General features: G+C 38.3%; 1 protein-coding gene across 12 annotated transcripts in view; it reads left to right on the top strand.

Moving 5' to 3' along the window:
* RIC8B (RIC8 guanine nucleotide exchange factor B) overlaps positions 1–23,966 on the top strand; it is a 108,944-nt gene extending 84,978 nt beyond the window's left edge. The window contains exons 9-12 of one of the 12 annotated variants that reach the window (XR_008379084.1): positions 7,986–8,105; positions 11,232–11,315; positions 15,685–15,823; positions 16,473–16,639. Coding sequence is in view for 3 of the 12 variants with exons in the window: in XM_053586658.1 (XP_053442633.1) it covers positions 7,986–8,105; positions 22,609–22,720 (232 nt within the window). In the remaining 9 variants the exon portion in view is untranslated. Of the gene's footprint in view, positions 1–7,985; positions 8,106–11,231; positions 15,824–16,472; positions 16,640–22,608 lie in introns of those variants that run through there. The other 11 variants (XR_008379082.1, XR_008379083.1, XR_008379085.1 and 8 more) reach the window with 11 other exon arrangements.
* The last annotated feature ends 208 nt before the right edge of the window (positions 23,967–24,174 follow it).

Raw genomic sequence — 24,174 nt, 5'->3', positions numbered from 1 at the left:
TGGGGCAGTGCCTATAGTACCAGGTACTCAGGAGGCAGAGGCAGGAGGATTGCTCAAACCCAGGAGTTGGAGGTTGCTGTGAGCTAGGCTGATGCTGCAGCACTCTAGCCTAGCCAAGAAAGTGAGACTTGTTCTCAAAAAAAAAAAAAAAAGATTTTGTTATGCTGCTTCAGTCAAGTCCCATTATAGTTGTCTCATTATATTGAGAGCTATATAAATAGTTTCTTTAATTTTTAATACTTCCTGAAGTGAACTAGAAACTAGACTTGAAGATTTTTTTCTTTGCCCAATTTGTGCTTTGATGATATATTTATGTATAATAGGAACTAACTAGTATTTCTGGGAACTGGAATTTATTACTATAAGCAGTCATGAAATACATCTAAATTTCAGATTTCTAAAAAGAGTTGAAAATAAAATCATTCCATTTCTGCCATGTATGCTGATTCCAGAAGTTTACTATATCTGTTTTGCACTTGAAAAATTGAGTTCCTAATTTGTCTTTTGTATTATAATTTAGGTTAATGGCCAGCAAGAGGCCAGGTGCATTAGCTTTGCTCCAGTTTTTATTTTCTGTAGATTCATAATCATCAGTTTTTTTTAATCTTTCATATCAAAAGATATTGCTCTTAATCAAACAGCCTAACATAGGAAACATTTTAAAAGCACTGTAATTTAAAAGGCATTTTGGAGCTTTTTTTGTTTTATTGCCTTGAGACAACTTGGTATTCATGTATATATGAACATACATAATATACAGCATATGTACTCAGTGTGTATATATACATATATGTTTGTGAAGCTGATACCTGCTAAACAGTAAATATTAGATAAATAAAAGAAAGAATGATACAATATTACCCTAGTTCTTTCCATTGCTAATATGGAAAGACTTGAATTAGGATATAGTTTCATAATTTACCCTACTTCTTTACTGTGAAATCGATGTAGTCTTTATATGATAATTCTCAAGTAACTTGAGACATTTTCAGGAATCTTCAAAATATCTTATATCTGAATTTAATTATAGCAAACTCCATAAAACCACCTAGTTGTTGTGTGGCTTCTTTAGTTATGAAGATTGAATGTGCATCTCCATATTGATGATTTAACTGAACAGAGTGAGTAACTCACTTCCTGGATCATCAGCTCTTCCGTGTTGTTTATTTCTCAGCAGGTGGTTTACTTGTGCTAATAAAAATAGCTTGTGTTCATTTGAGTGCTTAATGTGTGCCAGACGCTTTTCTAAGAACTTTACACATATTATCTAATTTAATCCCCACAACGTTTTGAGGGAGGGTTTTTGCCATTTTGCAGATGAGGAAATTAAACTCAATGAAGTAAGTTGTCCAGGACAAACAGTTCATAAATGGTCAGGCAGTCTGGCTGGAGCTTATGGTTTGGGGGAGTCTGTTGCTTTTTGAGTTAGACAAAGCAGTTTTTATTGTGCTCCTCACCCTGCCTTTTTATTTGGGGGGTAAAGTACAGATAACATAAAGCTCATACTTTTAACCAATTTTGAGTATGTACAGATCTGTGGAATTAAGTCCATTATCACCATCTATCTCTAGTACTTTTTCATCTGTACCCTGTCTCGCTCCTCCTAGGCCGTGGTAACCACCATTCTACTTCCTGTCCCTATGGAATCTAGGAACCTCGTAAAGTATATTCATATATAATATGTGTATTTTTGTGATTGGCTAATTTCACTTAGAATAAGGTCTTCAAAATTCATCCCTATTGTAGAATGTGTCAAAATGTCCTTCCTTTTTAAAGCTGAATAGTATTCCATTGTATGTATATACCACATTCTGTTTCTCCATTCATCAGTCAGGGGTTACTTGGGTTGCTTCCACCTTTTGGCCATTATGAATAACAGTGCTGCTGAACATGGTATACCAGCATCTCTGTGTTCAAGTCTCTGCTTTCAGTTCTCAAAAGTGAAATCAATGGATCACATGGTAGTTCTGCTGTTTTAAATTTTGTTGAGGAGCTGCCATACCATTTTCATACACGGCTGTACCAAATGTGTGTACCACATCACATTTACACCAGCAGTACAACAAGGTTTCTTTTTCTCCACATCCTCATAACCTTTGTTACTTTCTGGGATTGTGTGTATTTTAATAATAGCCATCCTAAGTAGGTGTAAAGGCAGAGCTTCTGTTTTAACTGCTGTTCTAATTTTGCATCAAAGCCAAATAGAGAGATGAATTTGCCCTTCAAAAAGCTTCCGTTCTCAGAGCATCTATTATCTTTCTTTGAGGTAACCAAAGCAAAATAAGAAAAAGGAAATGTACCCTGTGATACCTTTGAAAACAGAAAAGTTATATTTGATTCATTTTACATCAATAAATATTCACACACATCTCTCAGGTGGTTCTGGCTCTATTTTAATAATACGTTCAGAATCTAGTCACCCCTGATTGACGTTGCTGCTACCACTCTGGTCCAAGCTAAAATAATCTCTCTCCAAGATCATTTTAATGGCCTTTTCACTTATTACTTCATCCTTTGTCCCTCTTCATTTTGTTCTCAACACAGCAGTGAATGTGATCCTAACAGAATCTAAGTTGGACTATGTCAACTGCTCAAAAGTGTAAAAGGACTAAAAACCAACAGTCTTCACAGTGGCCTACTTGCAACCGTGCTTGCTGTGCTATCATCGTGCTGACATCGTCATTACTTGCCATGCATTTTAGACACACTCCAAGGCATTGTGTTGACTGCTCGTGCCTGGAATGCCTTTTCTCCAGATAGCTAGGCTATCCTGTCCCCTCAACCTCCTTCAAGTCTTTACTCAGATAGCACCTTTTTTCGAAGACTTCTTCTGTCCTCTTAATTGCTTTCTCCTGTCTTGACTGCGCTACCTCATACTTCACTCTTTTTTTCTCATAGTATTTAGCACCTTCTAAAATTCTAAGTGACTTATCCATTAAATCTGTTTTCTCCCATTAGAAGGTAAGCTCCACGAGGGAAGAGATTTTGTGGGGAGGGATCTAATTTTGTTCCTTCTGATAATCCCCAGAATAGTGCCCGGCACATAGAAGGCACTCACTAATGTTTTTATTAAATGAATTAATTTTTAGAGTTAATTTTTTTAGTCAACCAACCCCTCCTTGCTATTAGAATACCAAAATGATTGTGTTTGCTATTCTTGTCAAACTCCACATCTGGATGGGAAGTGGGAGCCAGGCAATAGGATTCAAGAAAATCAGGGTATAGTAAATTTCCATTGTGTTCTTTGGATTGTTTTAGAGGGTAACCAAATATTCTGGATTTTTCCTCCTAAAAAGACATTTTTAGCCTCATATTCTTTCCCACCTGACCTGCCTCCGTCTTTCCTGGTCTTTGGTTACAAACTGCCTTTTCCTTAAAAACTAGAACCCCTTCCTTAAAAACCAGAATTGCCTTCGTAGAAGTGGCAAATTATCAGGCACAGGCTAGATTTAGCCTGCAAGCATGTTTTGCTTGGCCTGCCCCATTTAGTATTGGTTATTTGGTTTGTGTTTTGTTTTTTCTTTTACACACTGCTTTTTAATTTAGTTACTTGCCAATATTTAGAATTAAGATATTTTAGATGAAAATATCTAGACATACCCTGGATTTCTAGCTTCTTTTGAAAAATTGAAATTTCTGATAACTTAGGGCCTGCATTCTCACATAGCAACCAACTAATGGAATTGAGTGACTGAACTCAGTCCTCATACCTGGCATAAGCTCTTGGTTTGACAGCTTGCCTGTTCACTTATCTCACTTGCCTAGTTCCCTAGTAGGGATTTGATTTTTATAGTCCCTTCATTAACCAGAATGCTCTGAGTAAAATTTTAAGCCATACTTTTTAGAGATTGAATGGGGTCTTTTTAGAGATTTCATTAAAAGGGAACTTTTAATGGATCTTCTTTTATTAAATGGTGTAGTACTGCTCATGTTGGCCAAATGTAGCAACAGTTTAAAGAGTGAGCAAAAAACTTGAAATATAGTTTAGCTTTTATACATGTGTTCATTTGATCATAGCTTTTTTAGTATGTCTTAATCCTTTTGTCCCCAGGCCCATAGCTGCTGTCAGTTCATGTAATGGTTATATAATATATAATTCATGACAAAACACCACAGATAAGAATTTAGACGCTTCTTGTCACCTAATTGGAAGTTATAAATAACAGAATTAGAGTGCTGGGAAGATGGGATAGGAGAGCAGAGACAAAGTAAAGGAAATCATAATAAATATAATTTCCTTTACGGAAAGGACACCACCACGGTCAGTGTCCTTAAAGCATCTTAAGACTCAATTTTGAAACAAAAGTAGCCCCAGAATTTCTTAACATCCTGAAACCTGGAAAGTTAAGTCTCAGACTCAACTCCTTGAGGTTGTAAAGGTGCCAGGTATTTGTTCAACCAAAAATTACTTATTTTATGAAATCTCAAATCATTGTTGTCACAGTGACTACTATTTTCTCTTCCTCTTCTGGGTAGGGAAACTACATGAGATTCTGGTGTGAAGAAGGGAACAGGATGAGAGACAGTGTCCATCCGCCTTCTGCCGTTGCCCAGTTCAGTGCCCTAACTTGTGTTTTCTATAGCTTTGTTTATATCCAAGTATCAAGGGGAAAATGTCTTTTTAAGGGAAGAAATGAAACCTGAATCCCTGGAATGACTTTGGGGGGTTGGAATGTTTTACTGTGTGGGAAAAGGATGAGCTGTTATTCTGTGTCGGAATGAATTTCTGGCTGCTGCTTTTATACTGAGATAGCAAAGAATTTTGTTACTTTAGTAGATAATTTCAGAGCAAGATGTTAAATCATTTTTGCAGCCAGGAACTTGAGGTCAACCTATGGAAAACATACATCATTTCCACTGTGTTCTTTTTTTTTTTGTTAGAGGCAGAGTCTTACTTAGTCACCCTCGGTAGAGTGCTATGGCATCACGGCTCACAGCAACCTCCAGCTCTTGGGCTTAGATGATTCTCTTGCCTCAGCCTCCTGAGTAGCTGGGACAACAGGCACCTGCCACAATGCCTGGCTCTTTTTTTGTTGCAGTTTGGCTGGGGTCGGGTTTGAACCCACCACCCTCCGTATGTGGGGCCGGTGCCCTACTCACTGAGCCACAGGCACCGCCCTCCACTAAGTTCTTAAGAGAACCAAGAAAAGAATCAAAAATGTGTCCTAATCAAGGAATTCATATCCTGACCATATGCTGTGGTATCCAAAATACAACAGAGCTTACCACTGTGTCCTTCTGACACATTTTTTCCCCTAAGAACATGATCACTTGTATAAATTCATTGTAGTCTAAAACAGTCTAGGAACCTGATTTTTTAAATCACTCCTGTATTGAATTTGAGGAAAGAAGCCTTCTCTCAAGAGGCAAATGAGCATGATCTACATAGTTAATAGATCTACCTTCCCTGTTCTTTTAAGGACTGATTGTATGTATTTATAATACTTACCTTTATTTATTTTTAAGACTGGTCATTTTTCTAATTTAGCGGGTGGTAGAATGGATGTCTTGCTGTGTGCCTGAGCAGGTAATAGATGGTGATGAAATCGCCTTTTCAGTGTGTCATCCGCATCTCCATACTAGGTCCTCTTTGTTCTTGACTTTTAGGAAATATGATGCCCCATTAAACATTATTATTAATGGCCTTTTTTCTTTCTTTTTTTATGATCACCTGAATAAAAGAGAGGCTACATTAGCCCACAATGAATAGTGCCTATTTGAAGCAGGCACTCTAGCCCAGGGTTTCTTAACCTCATGGTATTTCAGTATCACTGGAAAATGTAAAATAAAAAGTCACCACACACAGATTTAGTTGATTTAAGATGAGGCCCCAGCTTTTCCTTTAAAATTTCCCAAGTGACTCCAATGTACAACCAAGGCTAAAAATCAGTGACGAGTATATGAGTTTTCAGATTGTCCCAGAGCCCATGAAACTACTTAAGAGAAAGCAAGGTGGAGGACAAATAAAGGGGTTCTAGACTCCCACTCTCTTGGCTATTCCTATTCCCATTCTGCCTGAGTATTTTCACTTGGATGTGTTTTATATACTGGGTTTCTGAGAGAAAAAAAGGGTTGTTTTTTTTTGTTGTTGTTGTTGTTACGACAAACTCTCACTGCGTTGCCCAGGCTGGACTCAAACACCTAGGCCCAAAGGATCCTCCCACCTTAGCCTCCCAAGTTGCTGGGACTACACATGTATACCACTGAATGCAACTGGAAAAACCATCTTTTAATCACAGCTCTAGTCATAGGTCTTATGCAAGAATGGCAAGATGAATTTTAATCTGGTTTTTGAGGATGGTAAGCACTGAATCCTTCTATAAGAACCTGTATGTCACATAGCTGCTGAGGAATGTAGAAGAGGAAATCTAAACAGTAATAGATAGCAGTACGGGACGGCGCCTGTGGCTCAGTGAGTAGGGCGCCAGCCCCATATAGGTTCAAACCCAGTCCCGGCCAAACTGCAACAAAAAATAGCCGGGCGTTGTGGCGGGCGCCTGTAGTCCCAGCTACTCAGGAGGCTGAGGCAAGAGAATCACCTAAGCCCAAGAGCCAGAAGTTGCTGTGAGCTGTGACTCCACGGCATTCTACCAAAGGTGACTCTGTCTCAAAAAAAAAAAAAAAAAGATACCAGTACATAGTGAGCTAGCCTTTACTCCAAATGAGAAAAGCACTGGTCAGTAAAGAAAATAACTTTGCTCAAGCAAAAACCTCAAATGGTTGCCAGCTGGCTGCCAGAGGATCTACTTAATCGCGGGATTTTTGTTTTAGCCAACATCATTTTTTAAGAATTGGGACTGGCACTGTTTTCTAGTTTACCCTTGTCTCCAGTACTCCACATGGCTTATACTTGACCTGCTTACTCACTCACTTATCCTAAAGTGCTGGCCCCTGAAAGCATTTATTTGAAGACCCTCGAAACCGATTTATTAGCAGTTTGCTATTTGCAGGGATATTTCATTTAAAACAAACCCTCTGTACTTGCCTGATACAAGATACTGCACCCTCTTGACTGCTTCTCCAGAAAAAGTGCTTGTTACAGATATTTAGCAGCCACTTAAAGAATTACTATCTTTTATTTCCTCCTCTCAAAAAGAAAGAAAATGTATGACTTTTATCTAAGAGAATAATTTGCTTGGTATTAGAAAACTCATACAACTTTATGCAAGGCATTCATTTTAAATACTATATTAAATCTATTTCCAGAAAGCCAGGATGATAGCACGTTTCTTGGTAGGCTAGATTTCATTCCTTTTTTCTTTTTTTCATGTCTCTCGATCTAGGGCAGATTGAGCCTAATTAAAATTGTTCTTCTGCTTTATCTTTTATTATTTAAACATTTATCGCCCTCTGTGGTCTCACTAATGGACTAATTTCCTGAGATTATAAATTGGCATGCTTTCATTTCCAGATCGCAGCCTCTCTGTCATCATTTTTCCAGTTTTATTTTTTTTTGACATGTTGTTTTATGCTGTATCACGAAATGGATTTCCACATTTCTCTGCTGAGATCATTTGTCCCCGTATAATTAGTGAATAAGCTGTGCATCCAAGGATATTTATCCTAATGGCACTAATCAAATTTTATATTTTGAAAGAACAGCCATGCCTTTTTTTTTTTAAAGTTGGCAAGTCAATTTTACTTTAAAAAAAAAAAAAAAACTATAGCCCATTTCCCAAAGCAAATTAGTAGAAAAGTCCATTTTTAAGAAATTCCTATAGAAGTTCTATACCATAAAATTACTATTGAAATTATTGCCACTTGGGCGGCGCCTGTGGCTCAAAGGGATAGGGCGCCAGTCCCATATGCTGGAGGTGGTGGGTTCAAACCTAGCCTCGGCCAAAAACCACAAAAAAAAAAAAAGAAATTATTGCCACTTTTTGGCTATTATACTCTTTCTTATTATAACTTAAAACTTGGACCAGAAAAGTATAGAAAGAGCATAATTTTAAAACATACAGCATAACTTTTTTTTCTTTTTGTAGCATTAATCTTATCACTGGTCATTTAGAGGAACCAATGCCAAACCCCATAGATGACATGACAGAAGAACAAAAAGAATATGAAGCCATGAAACTTGTCAACATGCTTGATAAACTTTCCAGGTATTGTATTCCCATCCATTTTTTGCTTGGTTTCTAAAAATGTTCTTTCTTTGTCTCTCTCACTGAGAGTTACCATAGAACAGTAACACTGGAAATCCATGTTGATTGGAACAGGTGGCCCAGGCAGCAGGAGTCCATGGTTTTTCTACATGTGCTGCTTCTGGATGTGCTTTCTTAAACATTTAAACTCTCAACGCTAGGACAGTTCACTGTAATACTTAACCAACTAACCTCCCTGTCTTCAAAAAGATGCTCTGACTTAGATTCAATGAATTCGCTGCTGCTTGTATTTTTGTTTTAGTCTGTTTTGGCTTTTCGTTATAAACCATGATGCTTTTTTTTCTTTTCATTTTTGATGTGTAAGTTTGCAATTATGCCTTTTTGGGTTGCTGCTGAAACCAAGAAACCTAAAATGTTATGTGCCCAAGAGGAAAAAGTGAAAAGAAATAGCTCAAATGAAAGATTTTCTCAAAACAGGCACTTGCATTAATTAGGTATTCTAAAAAACAATCTCCCCTTCTCCTCTTGCTTCATACCTCCTTCCCCTCCAAAAATAACCTGTAGTCTTGAAAATAATTAAATCTAGTATGTACTAATAAGCAACTAGTCATCTCAAAGGAGTTATTAGAAATAATTTCTTTCATACTTGGCTGAATTGCTCTGTTTTCCAATCATTACATTGAGTCACTGTCTCCTTTAAGCCATCTTGAGTGAATGCTTCTGTGTGTTGGTGGCAGCTGCCACTTAAAGATTAACTTCTTCTGGTCATTTCCTTTTTTACAGTAACTACATAAAGGCTAGTATCCCTCAGTTAAGAGAAGTAGCAGTTGCAGTAGGACAGCCAGAAAGCCAACCATAAAAGAGAAGAAACAGGAACCAAGCAAAGGTTGAGGGCACAGCCGGAGGCTTCAGGAGGCTTAGACATGAACAAGAACAACATCCGGCATGGGGAGTGTGACAAGTATAGGTGTTTAACTGCAAAGTGTGAGCTTTATTCAAATGATGCTGCCATGTGGTAGAAGTTAACTAGAAGCAAGTAACTTGATTATCTACAAAGGAAGTATGACTAGAACTCAGTAACTTCTAGCTAGCCCTTTCATGTTTTCATCCTTTCCCAAGAAGGTTAGAATGTACAGCTGACAGGGCTCACGATCTTTAAAAGACATTGTTGACTGTTTGCAAATTCCATTTCCATATCTTTATATAAAACTTATGTGTTCCTTCCCAGAAGGAATTAACATGCATAGAGAAGATACTTGGTAGGGCAAACATTTATGAGATAGAATAACAATTCTAAAGGAACATATAAAAATAGGATGTGTGCTTAGCTGCTTCCAGCAGGATCTCATGTAGCCAATGAAACACAGTAGTCTAAGTATAATAATTAGGATGAGAACCAGCAGAGTCCATGTGGTAGAACCTAGAAGGGCAAGTGTTTGCAGGGACCTGAGTGGAGCATATTAGAGTACTGGGACAATAAACCAGTTAAGTTGCATACATTTCATATTCTGACCTACAACATGAGTTTTTAAAGATTAACATAGATGCTGTTTAACTGGACCTCTTACCCTGGATGAGTAAACTCCAGGCTAGGAAAAAGGAAGATGGGGAAAAGAACTACCTTAGACAATGCAAGATAATATGGTACTCAGCTTACAGATAGAGACACCACAATTTTATAAGGCATCCCTATCACAGGCCCTTCTTTTAATCTCAGGAGAATCCACATATTCTAGAAGCTGCTAACAAATAGACACACAAATATCAGTCTGAAAAACTCAAGCTTCCACCTGATTTAAACTATGCCTCAAAGACGCATACTTACCCAAAATACCCAGCAGATGCCCAACTGATATTTTGCATGTGTAAAGCAGAGTAAATGTATCTTACATTGACTTTGATGGTGCCAATTTGCCATTAAAGTTGAAGCAAAAGCTAACCTTGAGAATAGTCCTAATTGCATGACGTGCGGTGGGTGTTTTACATTGTCTGCTTTTGTGTGCTTTCTAACATTTGCTCTCACTAATAATAACCAATGATGACACTGTGTGAAGATGATCGGTGGGCTTTCCAGAGCAGGAATGCAAAGAAGGAAGCCATTCTTTACGTGTCTTACGTGTTTGTTCACAAGCTGTATTCTTCATTGGTCTTAAATTTCGTCTCTCTTTTCACTTTTTTTTGTTTTTGAGGTTAAAAAAAGATGCCAGAAAGCCAAAGTAGACTAAATTCAGTATAATTCAGAGAACATTTACTAAGCATCTATCTGGAAGGCACTGTGCTAAGAAGCTGAGGGAGATTCAGAGGTGAATGTGACAGTTTTTGCCTTTGGAAAACTCACATTCAGGCAGAGGAAATGGCTGTAACCTATTCTAGAATACAAGTTAGAAGAAAATAATGACAAAGTGAGGTCTGTGTTGAACTGTAAGCACCCAGCAAAAGGAGCAGTTCATTCTATCTGGATGATTCGGGAATGTTTCTTAGGGAAGGTAATAGCATTTGTGCTGGTCCTAGACGTTTCAGAGACACTTAATAGAAAAATGGAAAAATGACCATTCCAGCTAGAAGGAAATTTAATCTTGTAAATCTTTGGTATTCGCATACTGCATCTTTCTTCCAAAGAACTCAGGTTCTTTTATCATTATTTGATTAATATATTATCAGATTTTTTTCTTAAGGGACACAAGTACCTAATAATTACCTAAAATGTTTCCAACCTAATAACTGATAATCCATTCCCTTTTTACAGTTTGCAAAACACTTGCACATACATTCTCTTTCTAGCTTTATAATAAAGTGAAACTAGGACTTCATTTTCCAGAACTCAAGACCTCTGCTCTGTCTACTGTGCTACTGTGTCTGTCTGTTATAGTGTTTGCCCGGACACTTCCTAATCATGCTCTCAGCATTGTACTACATCTGTTAGTTCCCTCTAGGATGTCCTTCCTGCATTCACCAGGTCTTTATTATGCTAAGAGTGTACCGTAGCTTTGTCTGATTAACTTTCCTTTTCACAAATGAAATCATTTTCTTCTGTACCTGAATTGAAAGGCATGTGAGTAAAGGATAGGATTGGAGGTGACGTGCCCAATGAATGGACACTAGACACTTCCTTTTTTCCATCCATAGGAGAGCAGATGTGAAGGACCTGCACCAGGATGGTGGTTAGCATCAGTGGCCCGTACCAAAGCACTTACCAAAGTGATGACTAAGGTTGGTCATGCCGAGTACTGTTACTGAGCCTGGTGTAGGGTACAGATGTTATTCACTACCAAAATTGCAAAACCACCAATGTAAAAATTAAAATATTTGCATTGGCCTCCATGCTGGACATAGCCACTGCCTCAGGGAGCTCACCACCTTAGCAGCTTTCTCTCAAGTATTCCAAGGATACTGAAGAGATTAGTGCTCAAATATTTTCTTCCCATTGAGTACCAATTAATTTTTTTTTTATTTTTTTAATATAAGGATATTTGTGACAGATATAGATATGAGGATTGGCAGTGCACTTTGAGGTTTGAAGAGTTTGGGAAGAATCTGAACCCTATAAATCCCATCATGTCTCGCTAGTACAGTGCCTTGTACCCTGTGGTTTCACAGTGTATGCTGAATGAAATAACAAAAACAGCTGATCCCCAAATTTAAGAGTCAGGCTTTAGCTCTATAAAATAACCTATAAGTATGTCAGTTCCATTTTTTGCCCAGATGTTATAAAATTCAGGGCTGAAAAGGAATTCTATAGGGTACTTTGGGCCCCAATTAGCTAATTTAAATTTGGGTTATATAATTCCTTTAATATAGAACAGTGGTTCTCAACCTTCCTAATGCTGCAACTCATTAATACAGTTCCTCATGTCGTGGTGACCCCCAACCATAAAATTATTTTCGTTGCTACTTCATAACTACAATTTTGCTACTGTTATGAATCATAATGTAAATATCTGATATACAAGATAGTCTTAGGCAACTCCTGTGAAAGGGTCATTCGAAGGGGTCATGACCCACAGGTTGAGAACCGCTGATATAGAATGATCACTATAATATATTTCAAACTAAAGCATTGAAGCCTGAGTTACAAGATTATAGAAAGCTTCGTTTGCCATTTTTAATGTAAGAGCAGAGGTGGGAAGGGGGACGAAGTATGTCTGCTTCTTAACCTCCTGTGTCTTTCTCTGACTTAGAAAAAAATGAGCCCCTGCAACTTCAGCAGGAGATAGAACGGGGATTGTGTGTGGTTAACCAAGTCCACTGTGGCTAATACAATTGCATTTGCCTTAGCTACCACACACAACTTGTACATAGTAATTTCGTACCTCCTCCAGAAAAGAGGAGAAAGTGTTGATTGGCTTAAACTTTAACCAAGAGAAATAATATTTCAAGTTACAGTTTTGTTTTGACTTCTCTAATCCCCTTTAGTTTCTTCACTGGAACTAGAACTACTCATCAATCCACTACTACACCCTTACTCCCTCCCTACTTAAAACAGTCCACTGCTGCCTTTTTGCTTATGTATTCTACCATCAAAATCTATGTTTTAACATTTATACTTACATAAATAAAAATAATTGTCCTACCATTTATTTCTTCCTTTTCTCATCTATTCCTTTAGCAAGTAATTATAATTTTTTTTTTTTTTTTTTTTTTTTAGCCAGCCATTGTGTACTATATGGGACATGGCTTCCTTAATAAATACAGGCACCAAATACAGGAATAGTTCCCTTTAATCCAAAGATTAATTTTAAACTTAACCAAGGTGATTTATTATTGAAAGGTAACAAATATATGTAATATTTTTATATAAAAAGGTTATTTTATATCTCCTTATAAAAATATCAACAACTGTGATTATACCTACCTTTGTGATAAATTAGTCATGGAAATGCTTTTCAGGTACATTTCAGAAACATGGCCCATTTTTTAAAGCATTGTAAGATCTATTGTAGGTATAAAAGTATAAAGATCTTAATTGTTTCCATCAGGAAATCCTTTAGCTCTGCACTGTTAACATGCTAACCACTAGCTACATATGACTATTGAGCATTTGAAATGTAATTAGTCTGAATTGGGATGTCCTATAAGTGAAAAATACTCATCAGGTTTTAAAGACTTAGTACAAAAAAAATGTAAAATATCTCATTAATTGTTCAGTATGAATAACATGTTGAAATGATACTATTTTATATATATTGGGTTGAATAAACCACATTATTAAAATTAATTTTACATTTTTCAATGTGGCTACAGTAAGATTACATATGCATATGGCTTACCTTATACAGTATTTCTGTTAGACAATACTGCTCTACATCGCTAAAATACGTGGTAAGATTGCTTGGAAATTCAATTAAGAGGGCTTGGATCTAGTTTAATATACCATAAAAATGGCAAAGTAAAACTACTTTGAAAAGATTGATATCGTGTATCTTTAGGTGACCGCAGACCCTTGTAATGGCTGGACACGTCTGAGTAGGGTGTCACGCTACCTTCGTGTTGCCCATTGGTAGTTACCGTCCTTTACACTGGTAATGGGAATGACTACTTTGAGCTTTCAGTTAAAGCACTAGCTGAAATACTTTTGGCTACTAAAGAAACATCAAATAAGAAAAATCTCCACTAGCTGTTTGCTCTCTTTGTTACCCTCTTTCTTTAACTTTTAAGTCTTCCTCATTAGGAAGAACATTAAGAACTTCTATTTCTACTTTATTCAACAGTGTCATGTGGTCTGCTGACTTTTTAATATTCATTTTGTTAATGTGGACAAAAGATAGAAAAGTTCTGTAAATAAATTAAAGAAATAATAAAGGACATTGTCACTCGGAGATAAAAGTGAATTTTATTCTTCCAGCATTATCCCTAACCTCTTTTCTCCATTATTTTCTTAACTGTGCTGTTGAATGTGAACTAGATAGCAAACTTTTAGAAGCTTTGCATGCAGTCTTCTAACAGAAATGAGAAAAGTAATAAAGGACTAATATAAATAGAATGCTTTAAGGTTTAAAAAGGGTTTTCATATACATTATCTTCATCAGTCCTTAAAATAGCTTTATGAACAGAGCAAGAGGTATTAAGAAATAAATGTACTCAAGATTAAGTGGCTAACCCAAGATAAAGTGTCTAGTTACTGACAGCCGCCAGGACCCAATTCTCAGTCTTTAGATGCCATACTGTATGCTGTTGTCATTCTGATTATTTTTAAATAAGGCATCTAAATTTTAAATAAAAAGCACAAAAGACAGGAAGCATAATTCATCTTAGACGATTACCAAGATTTGGAGGACATGCATCTCTGCTTTTTCATTCCATAGTTGAGCTGTTCTAAAATGTTACATCAAGCACTAAATGAATAGTTGATGTTAAAAAAATAAAAAGCTTTATATGAGGGGAACCAGTAAAATTTCTATGATTCTATATTAACACAGGCTTTTTTGTTGTTTTTAGAGGAGACTGAATATGGATATTCTAATAAATTCTTACACATGTGATCACATTTAATAAAATCTAACTTTAAAAAGGGCTTCCCTATGGGACTGTTTAGACAATCCCCAATTACTTTTACCAGGTAGAAGGACATAGTGGCATGGACAACACACCATGTTTGTTTATCTTGGGAATGATATTTTTATGTTACATATTTCACTTTCCCAATTGTACCCAATCCCAAAGCACAATGGTGAAGGCTTAAGGGAGGGATCTAAGAATTGTTTTTGAAAGATGCAGCCTGAAGACCTCAAATTTGCTGTGGATAAACTGCTATACCCCTCCTTGCTACTGGGTTAGTGGCTGAATGAAAGATCAGTAACAACTAGTCAGCACTAGGAAGCCACTGAATGAAAGGTGAAGGGAAGATCAGCTCCAACCTAGAGGACATTTTCATAGCATCTGACTGAACAAGTCAACCTGTTCCAAAGGTTATATTATTTTTCTGGGGGGAAAAAAAAGGTTAAAAGTATTTATAAAAATATCACACATTATTGGGAAATCCATTGCACTTCAGTGGATTATGAGCTATTCTGGTGATACAAAACCTTGATATAAGATGCACTCCCAGACCTGAATTATGGCAGAGACTACAGAGCTTCCTTCTGAGGGCTGTTACAGGCTCCATGCTAACAGGCATTTTTTGAAAAGCTCTATGTTAATTAAAATGCTTTATTTAAGTACTAATGTCTCATCCCATCTTTCAAATGTAAAAAGGAATTAAATATGAAATGGGTTCTTTTTTCCAAGCCAACCTTACATTAAGAGCAGGAATCCCAGTACCAAAGAAATGGTTCCCAATTATCCTGTCTTGCGTTTTGTTACACATTGTACAAAAGTCAACAAAACAAGTATGTAACAGAACCTGCCTAAATAGCAGCCACCCTCATTAAAAAAAGAGAATTAATCAGGGGGTGATTGAAGAAAGCAATGCCTCATAGGTTTACCCCCCTTTTCTTCTTTTCTAATCATAGAACAAAATATGTTACATAAAAGAATCGGAACTATTATGCAGTACTCAATTAGAGGGAGGTGAATAGGTCTCTAACATGCTGTTTTATCAAAAGAGCAGACTGGTGTTTGCATGACTGTTGTTTCATTACAGACCCCGTCATTAATTCCATGTGTCAATACTGCCCTGTAGTACACAGAGCAGACAAGAAAGAAGAGCCCTTGAAAATAAGGGAATGATTTTTGAGTCGTTATCAAGCTAAGTGGCAAGCGGGAAGCTGAAACTCGTATAGGTAAATTTGAAGGGACTCTTGGGAGATCTGCAAGTGGGAAACAAGAATGCATTTTACCAACTGCTTAATTATGTCCTGTTTTTCAACAAGTACACTTGAATTGAATGCTTTGTTTGTGTTGGACAAAAACACATGCTGAGGCAGGAGTATTCTTTTGCTTCCAGGTCAAGTAAGGTGTTTCATACACATACACATCTGACCTATCTGTAATGTGCAATTGGGTATATTAGTATCTGAGCCCCAATATTGCACTGTCATTTCTGGGAGAAGGAGTCACATAGGAAGCAGAAGCCCTAAAAAGTGGTACCTTTTCTAAGGTTCTGAGAAGTCATACAAGCCCAGGCATCTCCGAGTACCATACTTACAGGGAAATGGCTCAGGAAAATGTTAAAATTTTATCTGACCAAAAAAAAAAAAAAAAAATCAGAAAATTTTAAATATGGTATAACCCCCATAATCTCCCACCCCTAGATCTTTAAGAAAGTATTTTTTGGTTTCCATTAGCAGTGCCAAGGGTTAGGCTGGGGCAAAATAGGGTTTCCTTTCTTGGACGTGCTTTATCTGTGTCCTCTTGCCTGGCCAAGCCCTTGTAGATTTTGGTTCCTTATCGTTTAGTAAGATCAAATTTCTAAATGATGTTTCGTTCCAGTTGAACATTCTTGGAGGCTTATCTCTTCCATGGCCAGATGCCTGATCAGATGAGAAGCCCGCCATGATACTGTCACAGTGCCTAGAATGGGCTCTTTATCCAGTAGACATCACTGTACTTTTTGATACGAGGGCAGTCTTAACTTGTGTTAAGGCCTGTGTATAGCATTGAAGGTAAGTATGAAGGAGTTGTTGCTATGTGAATATCTTAATCCTGATACACATATACAGTATCTCCATTTTACCGTGATATGCATATACCTGACAGCTGTCCTTTTTAGATAGGACCTTCATAACTTAGGACCAGTAACTCTTCATGAAATGGCCTGTTTATTGAGTGCCATGATTGAATATGGATCCTTTGTCGCGTTGCCATTGCTTTACCTTTGTAATTATTTTAATCATCTGCTGGTAGTTTTGTAGAAAGGGTTTGTGGTCTTGCTGTATACCTGTTACAGTTAGGTAGAGAGCTGTGTTTGACTTTTAGGCAGAATATCTGCATTAGAAACAAAGGCTTAGTAATAATGAGTATGAGTGTCTTGGAAAACCTAGTTTTTTTTTTAATAGATCAAAATTATTTAGTAACCCAATACTTAGACTGTTAAAATTAGTGTAGAAATTGGGGATCATCTTGTCCAACCACTCATTTTACAGATGGGGAGACTCATACCCAGAGAGGCAAATGACTTGCCCAAGGACACCTAGCAAGTTAGCAGAAGATCTGGGACTAGAATCTAGATCTCCTAATGCTCCATATATATATATATAACAAGCCAAGTCTACCCCAATTAGTGGCTAGGAAATCCAGGCTGTATGGTAAAAAGGGAGCCTGACTTCTTCCAGACTATCAGAATAGCTGATGACATTGACTCATTAGAAAATAATTATTGTTTAATTTGAGAATGATTCCTGAGAAATGGTCTCCATTTATGCTACATTTACTGAGCACCTACTGTATGCTTTGTTGTATAGTAGATACTGACAGATCACAGCCAGATAAGACATGGACTTTGCCCTCAAGTTGTTTACAGTCTAGTACAGAATAAGGAATCCCTGGAAAGCATTATGCAAAATTGCCCATGGAATATTAATACCTTTCCTAACTGTAAATCATGATGATGCAAGTGAATCTTTTACCCAAAGATACAGCTTTCTCTTGTTCGTGGTTTAGTCACTAGAAGTCTCATAAGACACTATAACTTTTCTCTCTGTGAAAATGCAACAAAATTTAGTTCACAAACACACTTACTAGGATCTGCTATTTGTAAGACACTGTGCTAGACACATAGGGATGTGAAAATTGAATAATTGAGGTATAGAACATACTTTCTTTTTAATATATCAGAGCAATATTGTTTCATAGCTTTCAAACTTTGTAATAATTTTTAATATCTGTTTAAGTGGGGGTGGGGACTTTTGAAATAGAAGACAAAAATGCCTCTGTACTCAAATCCAGACTTCTTAGCCTCGGGTTCAGTGTCTCCATTCAGATCCTCTTTTGTAACCCATATCTCTTTTGAGCTTTCTTTTCCCTTTACCTCAGCTTAGCCAGCCTGCTTGCCAGTCCCTGCACACGACTAACTCTTGCGTCTGTGCCTCTGCTTAACTAATTCTTCTGCTCTGGGATGCCTTTCTGCCCGTGAATCCATGTCCATCATTGCCATAGAGTCTGGCCCCAAGCCCCCCTACTCCAAGGAGCCTGTGGTTGGCGTCCCTGTCTCCTCCTGTGTCCCTCCCACACGTGCATAGCCCATATGACTGGTAAAGGAACATTTCTGTGGTGTTCATTAAAGCTTCCCATTCTCTGTCCATATCTTGCTGGTCTAGATACAACAGAATGTAGATGAAACTGTCTAATATAACCAGGTCATTTACCAAGGCTTCTAGGAGTGAGTCTCTCTGTATTTCAAAGATTGTATTTTGTTATTTTTGAGCTGCTATTTTTAGGAGAGGAAGAAGATTAAAAAAGTTAGGTGAGGGTATAAGAAACAAACCTGGGGTCCATAAGGAAAAACAGTCATACATCTCTAAATGATCCTCCCCTTCTACTCCCAAACAGGATGAGAAATCTCCTTTACACCAATTTTGAATCCAATAAGACTGTATTGACAAAACTGTCAAGCTTAAGGAAAGCAGGGCTCTGCCTGTTAATCATCTCGAGCTTGTCGATCTGCTGTTCTGTAATTCTTTCAATATTGTTGAATGTGTGTGTGTTTTATCTTCTGAACTGACTAAAAGCTTCTTGAGGACAGGGACCATGTCTTTTATTTGCTTCTGCATATTCTTTCCCTCATTTATTCCTTACAAGCATGTTCTATAAGCACATAAGGGACAGGAATTGCAGCTTATGTGTTCCAATTACATTCCAGCTTAATGTTACACTACACACTTTATATGTGTAATAGCTTTTTGCCCTCATGACAACTTTGTGAGGTAGGTATTCCTATCCTCATTCTACAGATGAATAAATTAAAATTCAGAGAGTTTAAGGTTTGACAGCTAATGAGTGGTGAGATCCAGAATTAGGTCTGTCTGACTCCAAAACCTGTCTGTGACAGATAAATTTAAGAGTCCTTCATATTACACAGAACTCTTTGATCTACATTATCAATAATATTATTACTACTGTTGCTGTTACTCCTCACATCACCACCCAGAAGTAGATAGAGCTAGCATTATCATGACTCCCCCGCCCCCTGTGTCACAGATAGGGAAACTGAGACTCAGAGACCTGTCCGAGATCACACAGCTGGTAAGTGGAAGAATCAGGACTTGAAACAGACTTCCTGACTCTATAGATTTTTTTGTTCTTTCCATGACATCACATTGCTGCCTTAATTCATTTGCACGAATGCATGATTCTCTGGCCAGTTTTCACTGACACTTTTCCTACAGAACTGCCCATAAGCCCGGCATTGCATGGAACCATGTGGAAAAGAAAACAATTTATACCTTCAGAAGGGCTTCTATTTTAATGGAAGGTTGATGCAAAGCACCCCCCAAAAATGCTTGAGAAGAATAGTCCATAAGTGAGGATTAAAATATGGAGCCCTTTGTTCAGTAAATTTGGACTAAGGAGTAGGGATGAAACCAGTAGACTTATTTGAAAATATTCCTCCTGGATTTAAATGAGAAAGTGCTTCATACAAGCTAGTAGCCATCCCCAGAACCATCCTGTTGACAACCATCCTGTAACACCTGCAGCAGTGTTAGTCTCGGGAGTGATGGTCTGTGTAGCCAGCAGTTCATCACTTTCATTGGTGGAATCCCTGTTGCCCCATCTGCCTGTCCTACTTCTCCCAGTCCTTGCTCAGCATCCCCTACCTCACCTCACTGCCCTTTGGACCTTTGGACTTTGTTATCTTTCAGATGTTTCATTCCCAGCAGGTTGTCCCCCTTCTCCTTTTGCATCACTTATTATATGTAATGTACAGTATCACAAAGTCCTTCAGCACATCCCAAGTAGGAAATGTGTATTATAAAGTATAGATATGGAGTGTGTATCAGTGCTAGAGAGTTATTTTCATGGAAACAGATGGTTTCTAGCTCTCCACTGAACATTTCTACCCGACTGTCATGCATCTTAAGCTCTTTATATCCTGAAAAATATCAGCGTCTCCTTCTCAACTCCGCTCCATCTCCTGTGTCCTGGCCTCACACGGTAGGGCCAAGTAGGTCATCTGAGCTGAAGCCACAGAGATACTCTGCTCCTTATTCTCCTTTACCAGCCCCTCGCCCTTCCCATGGGTCTTCTGCTCAACCTCATAAATGTTGCCTTCTCTAACACGACCTCAGTTTTAATCCACTTCTGTCCCGTCCCCCCCAAACACACACACACACAGTGTTAGGTCAATCTCCTAATGAATTGTCTCTCTGCCACCAGTTCCAGTGTATCTGTCACGCTGTTGCCAGAGGTACTTTCTTAGAAAACAAACCCAACTGGCCACACTTCACAGGGCAAAATTTAAGCTCCTTTCTTTGATATTAAAGACACTGGACTGCTGGATCCCACACGACCCTTGCAGCCTTAATTCTTCTCATTCCCAAAATATGAACTGAAACAATATGAAATAGAAGATAGAAAATATGAACTGAAACAATATGAAATAGAAGATAGAAAATATGAACTGAAACAATCCAGAAAGGTCTACAGAGTCACACAAGTCAGTGGGAGTGAACACAGCTCATCACACAGTCTTGTTTGCGTGGAATGCTCTGTGCCCTCTGCCCAGTGCGGGACCCTCATTGTCACCTCACTGGTGCTGCCTTCCCCAGGCAGTTAGGGCAGTGCTTACCTCGGGAGCTGCCACAGTTCTTTGGTAATAATTCTTTTATGGCATTTACCCCATTAAGTTCTAAGTTATTTTTTATATACAATAGAACCTCCATAGTTGATCACCGCCTACACTGACCACCTCCTTAAATTAACCTAATTTTCATAGACCAGACATGCAGCACATGTACACGTCAGTACAGTGGGCCTAGTTTCTTACGTTAACCATCTCTGCTGACCAGTTTGTTACTGGTAGTCAACTCACAGGAGGAGTTCTGTATTTGTTTTACCTGCTCCTCCAGGGCAGCAGCTATGCCCGGTCTTCCTTTCTTCACAGTCCCTGTCACATAGTTACTAAGCAGACATTGAACACGTGAATTCACAGTGCTCCTCCAATGCAGTCAGGGCAGTTAATCCAAGTATGTGCTGCAAAGAGCACCAGGCAGGGATTCAGGAGACCCATGTCCTAGGTCCAACACTGCCACTAGATAAGTGACCTTGGGTAAGTCACTCAGTCTCCTTTATTAAAGAAGGAGGTTGGACTAAATGATCTCTAAGGCCCCTTTCAACTTCGAGTTCTGTGATTCTGACCCCATTTCTTGGATCAGGAAACACAATTCTTCCTTCATAGCCTCCAGGACCCTCAACTGCCAGCCATCTACATTTACCAAATAGATTTTTCAAACTCTTAGAAAGTGGGCTTCTGGCGCTATCCATGGCTGCCCGATAAGGCTGTTGGCTTATCCAGAGATCACCGAGCTGTTCTCACTCCTCCCAGGAGGCTTCACTGTGTCCATAGCTCTGTTGTGTGGCTGCCCCTTCCCAGGAGGGAGATCTTCTTTGTGCTGGCCTCAGGGACAACTGCAAGGGGCCAGTCATGTCCATCAATCCAAATCCCACCAACATCGTAGCTGCTGCCATGTGGGTTCTTAGTCACAGACATGTTCTCCTGATGCCCATTCCTGTGAAAAACTAGTTTTAAGCAGTTCATGGGGCTCCTCAAGGCCGTTCTAAGTACACTGCTGACCTTGTAAGGGTGGGAAGATTGTAGATAGCACTAAACAGGTATGTTTGCCATAATCTCCATGTAATAAATAAGAGCCTACGAAAAGATTAAATAAATCTTTCCTAATGCTTTTTGATTGGCTTAATCAATAATTAATCATCTTTAGATGAGGCTGTAACTTGTGGAGTAGATATAATTGGATTAGCCGAAAAGAAGCAGTTGGGGAGCTTTGAAGAGATTAAAATGGCTTTCAATCCTGTAATTAAACTGCCACAAACAAAAGCAATGGTGTTTTTAAAAAAAGAAATAAAGAGTGAAAGAGACAGAGAAAGAAGGAAAGAAAAGTCATAGAGAAAGTCGGGGAATTTAAAATGAATCAACAAGTACTCTAGTGAGAGATTGTGGAGGCAAAATCAAATCTGATGGACTCAGCTCCATTGGATGAAATGCATATAACAAGTCAGCCGTTTAATTGTCTGCCTCAGCCACTGGGCAGGTGAAATTTTGGCAGCTTCAACTTCACTAAAACAAAATGAATCCAAAAAAGGAGAAAAGATTAATTATTTAAAACAGAAGAGACCTGCTCCTTGTCCTGAGCCCATTTAGACCTTGACTTTTCATACTTCTAATTGGCTTAGTAGGTTTGGCCTGTGTGAATGAAGTCTTTTATCTCCCTCTTTTTCTTTCCATGCCCCTTTCATCTTTCCTATTATGAACACACAGAGAGAGCTCGAGGGAAAATACTTTGGTTTTTAAAGACTTTTCTTTTTAAAAGGATGTGGATTTGGGTGGGGGGAGGGGTATGTGTGTGATGCTGGTGAATACTTTTTTCTCTCTCTCTTTTATCTCCTTTTCCAGAGAGGAATTGCTTAAACCAATGGGACTAAAACCTGATGGGACAATAACGCCTTTGGAGGAAGCACTCAACCAGTACTCCGTCATCGAAGAGACCAGCTCGGACACAGACTAAAAGCATCACCTGCTCAACTCTCAATATTGCTTTTATCAGCATCTTTTCTCTGTAGCTCCAGGGGAATCTATTCTCTAAAACATTTATGCCCTTGCTTTGGCTAGAAAACACATTAACTGGTTTACTCATTGAGAATCCAGCGTATTTAAAAGATGATCCTGTGTTTTTTTTTTGTGATACTGAGGCATTCATACCGAGCTGCAGTTAGACGGAGTTATGGGGCTAGAAGCAGAAAAATCAATCTATTTCATCAGGATGGAACTAAAGGATTTTATTCTATAAAGCAGCCCTGGTTGGATCTGGCAATTCTGTTTGCCAAGATTCTAAGCAGAAGATTTAGTATGTCCTTTCTCCCTGTGTGAGCTGCCCCTTCTCAATCTCTGCAGCAGCGAGAAGCACTTGAGAAGCAGAGTGAGCTGGTAAATAAAGCCTGAGGCAAGTTACTCCTTAGATCAGGACTGACTAGATGGAAGCAAAGCAGCTGCTCCATAAAGTAAGCCCCACTCTTCATACCCATTTTGTATAAATATGTAGAAACACACACGCACACACAGCCCCTGACTTAACAAATTGATGACACTCTAAAGTGTGTGTCAGTTATCTAAAACTTCAGAATACAATTCTCCCTGTAAAGAATTGTAAATGATGGTTTAGTTCCCAGGCAGCTACACATGCCTCTTCATTCCCTAACGTACCTGAACACTAGTACCATAGAACTGAACCACTGTCTGTGTCAGTGCAAGGGAGTGTGCATTCTGACGGAGACACACGGCCTCCGTCCCAGCAGAGAGAGTGGGACGTCTGAGCAGGGCCAGTTCTCTTGTGGTCTCTGCTGGGGGTGGGGTGTCAGCAGCACCCATCTGTACATACAAGAGGTCATTCATGTGTCTCACGGCTCAAATCGGGGACTGTGTGTGCTAGTCTGTGTGTGTTCTGCCTTCCTGCCGTATATGATCAGTTTAATAGTAACTTTATTTATTTAAAAAAGAAAAAAGAAACACATAGTTACTGCTAAACTGATTAAGGTTATTTTTACTTTTAGAATTGGTCCTATAAAGAAGTAGAAACTGAATCATGCAGTAGACAGCCTAGCTGATCAGTGGCTAAAGTTGAAAAGGGGTTGGTTTCCTCTCTATGTATGTATGTATGTGTGTGTATTACATATATATACATAGATACATAGATAATGTGCTTAACCACTGCCTTTTAAAACTTTAAATTAAATAAAACATTGGGGTTGATTCAATTTAGCCATCTGCGTGTGTTTCTTTATAGATACGTGGGCTAAACAATACTATTTCACAGTTGATGCTGTTTTGAAAGTACTTTTACATCCGTTATCTCACTTATCTCATAATAAGTAAGTTATGTGAAATATTAGTGAAAATGTCATTTATCCAGAAGTTACCTCTCTGTCAAAGCAACAAATCAGGAATTTTTAAAGGCCTTTAAAG

Source organism: Nycticebus coucang, chromosome 3 (assembly GCF_027406575.1).
Source record: "Nycticebus coucang isolate mNycCou1 chromosome 3, mNycCou1.pri, whole genome shotgun sequence".
NCBI lineage: Eukaryota > Metazoa > Chordata > Mammalia > Primates > Lorisidae > Nycticebus > Nycticebus coucang.
The sequence above is the reverse complement of the archived record's forward strand: the minus strand, read 5'-3'. Positions and strand labels throughout refer to the sequence as shown.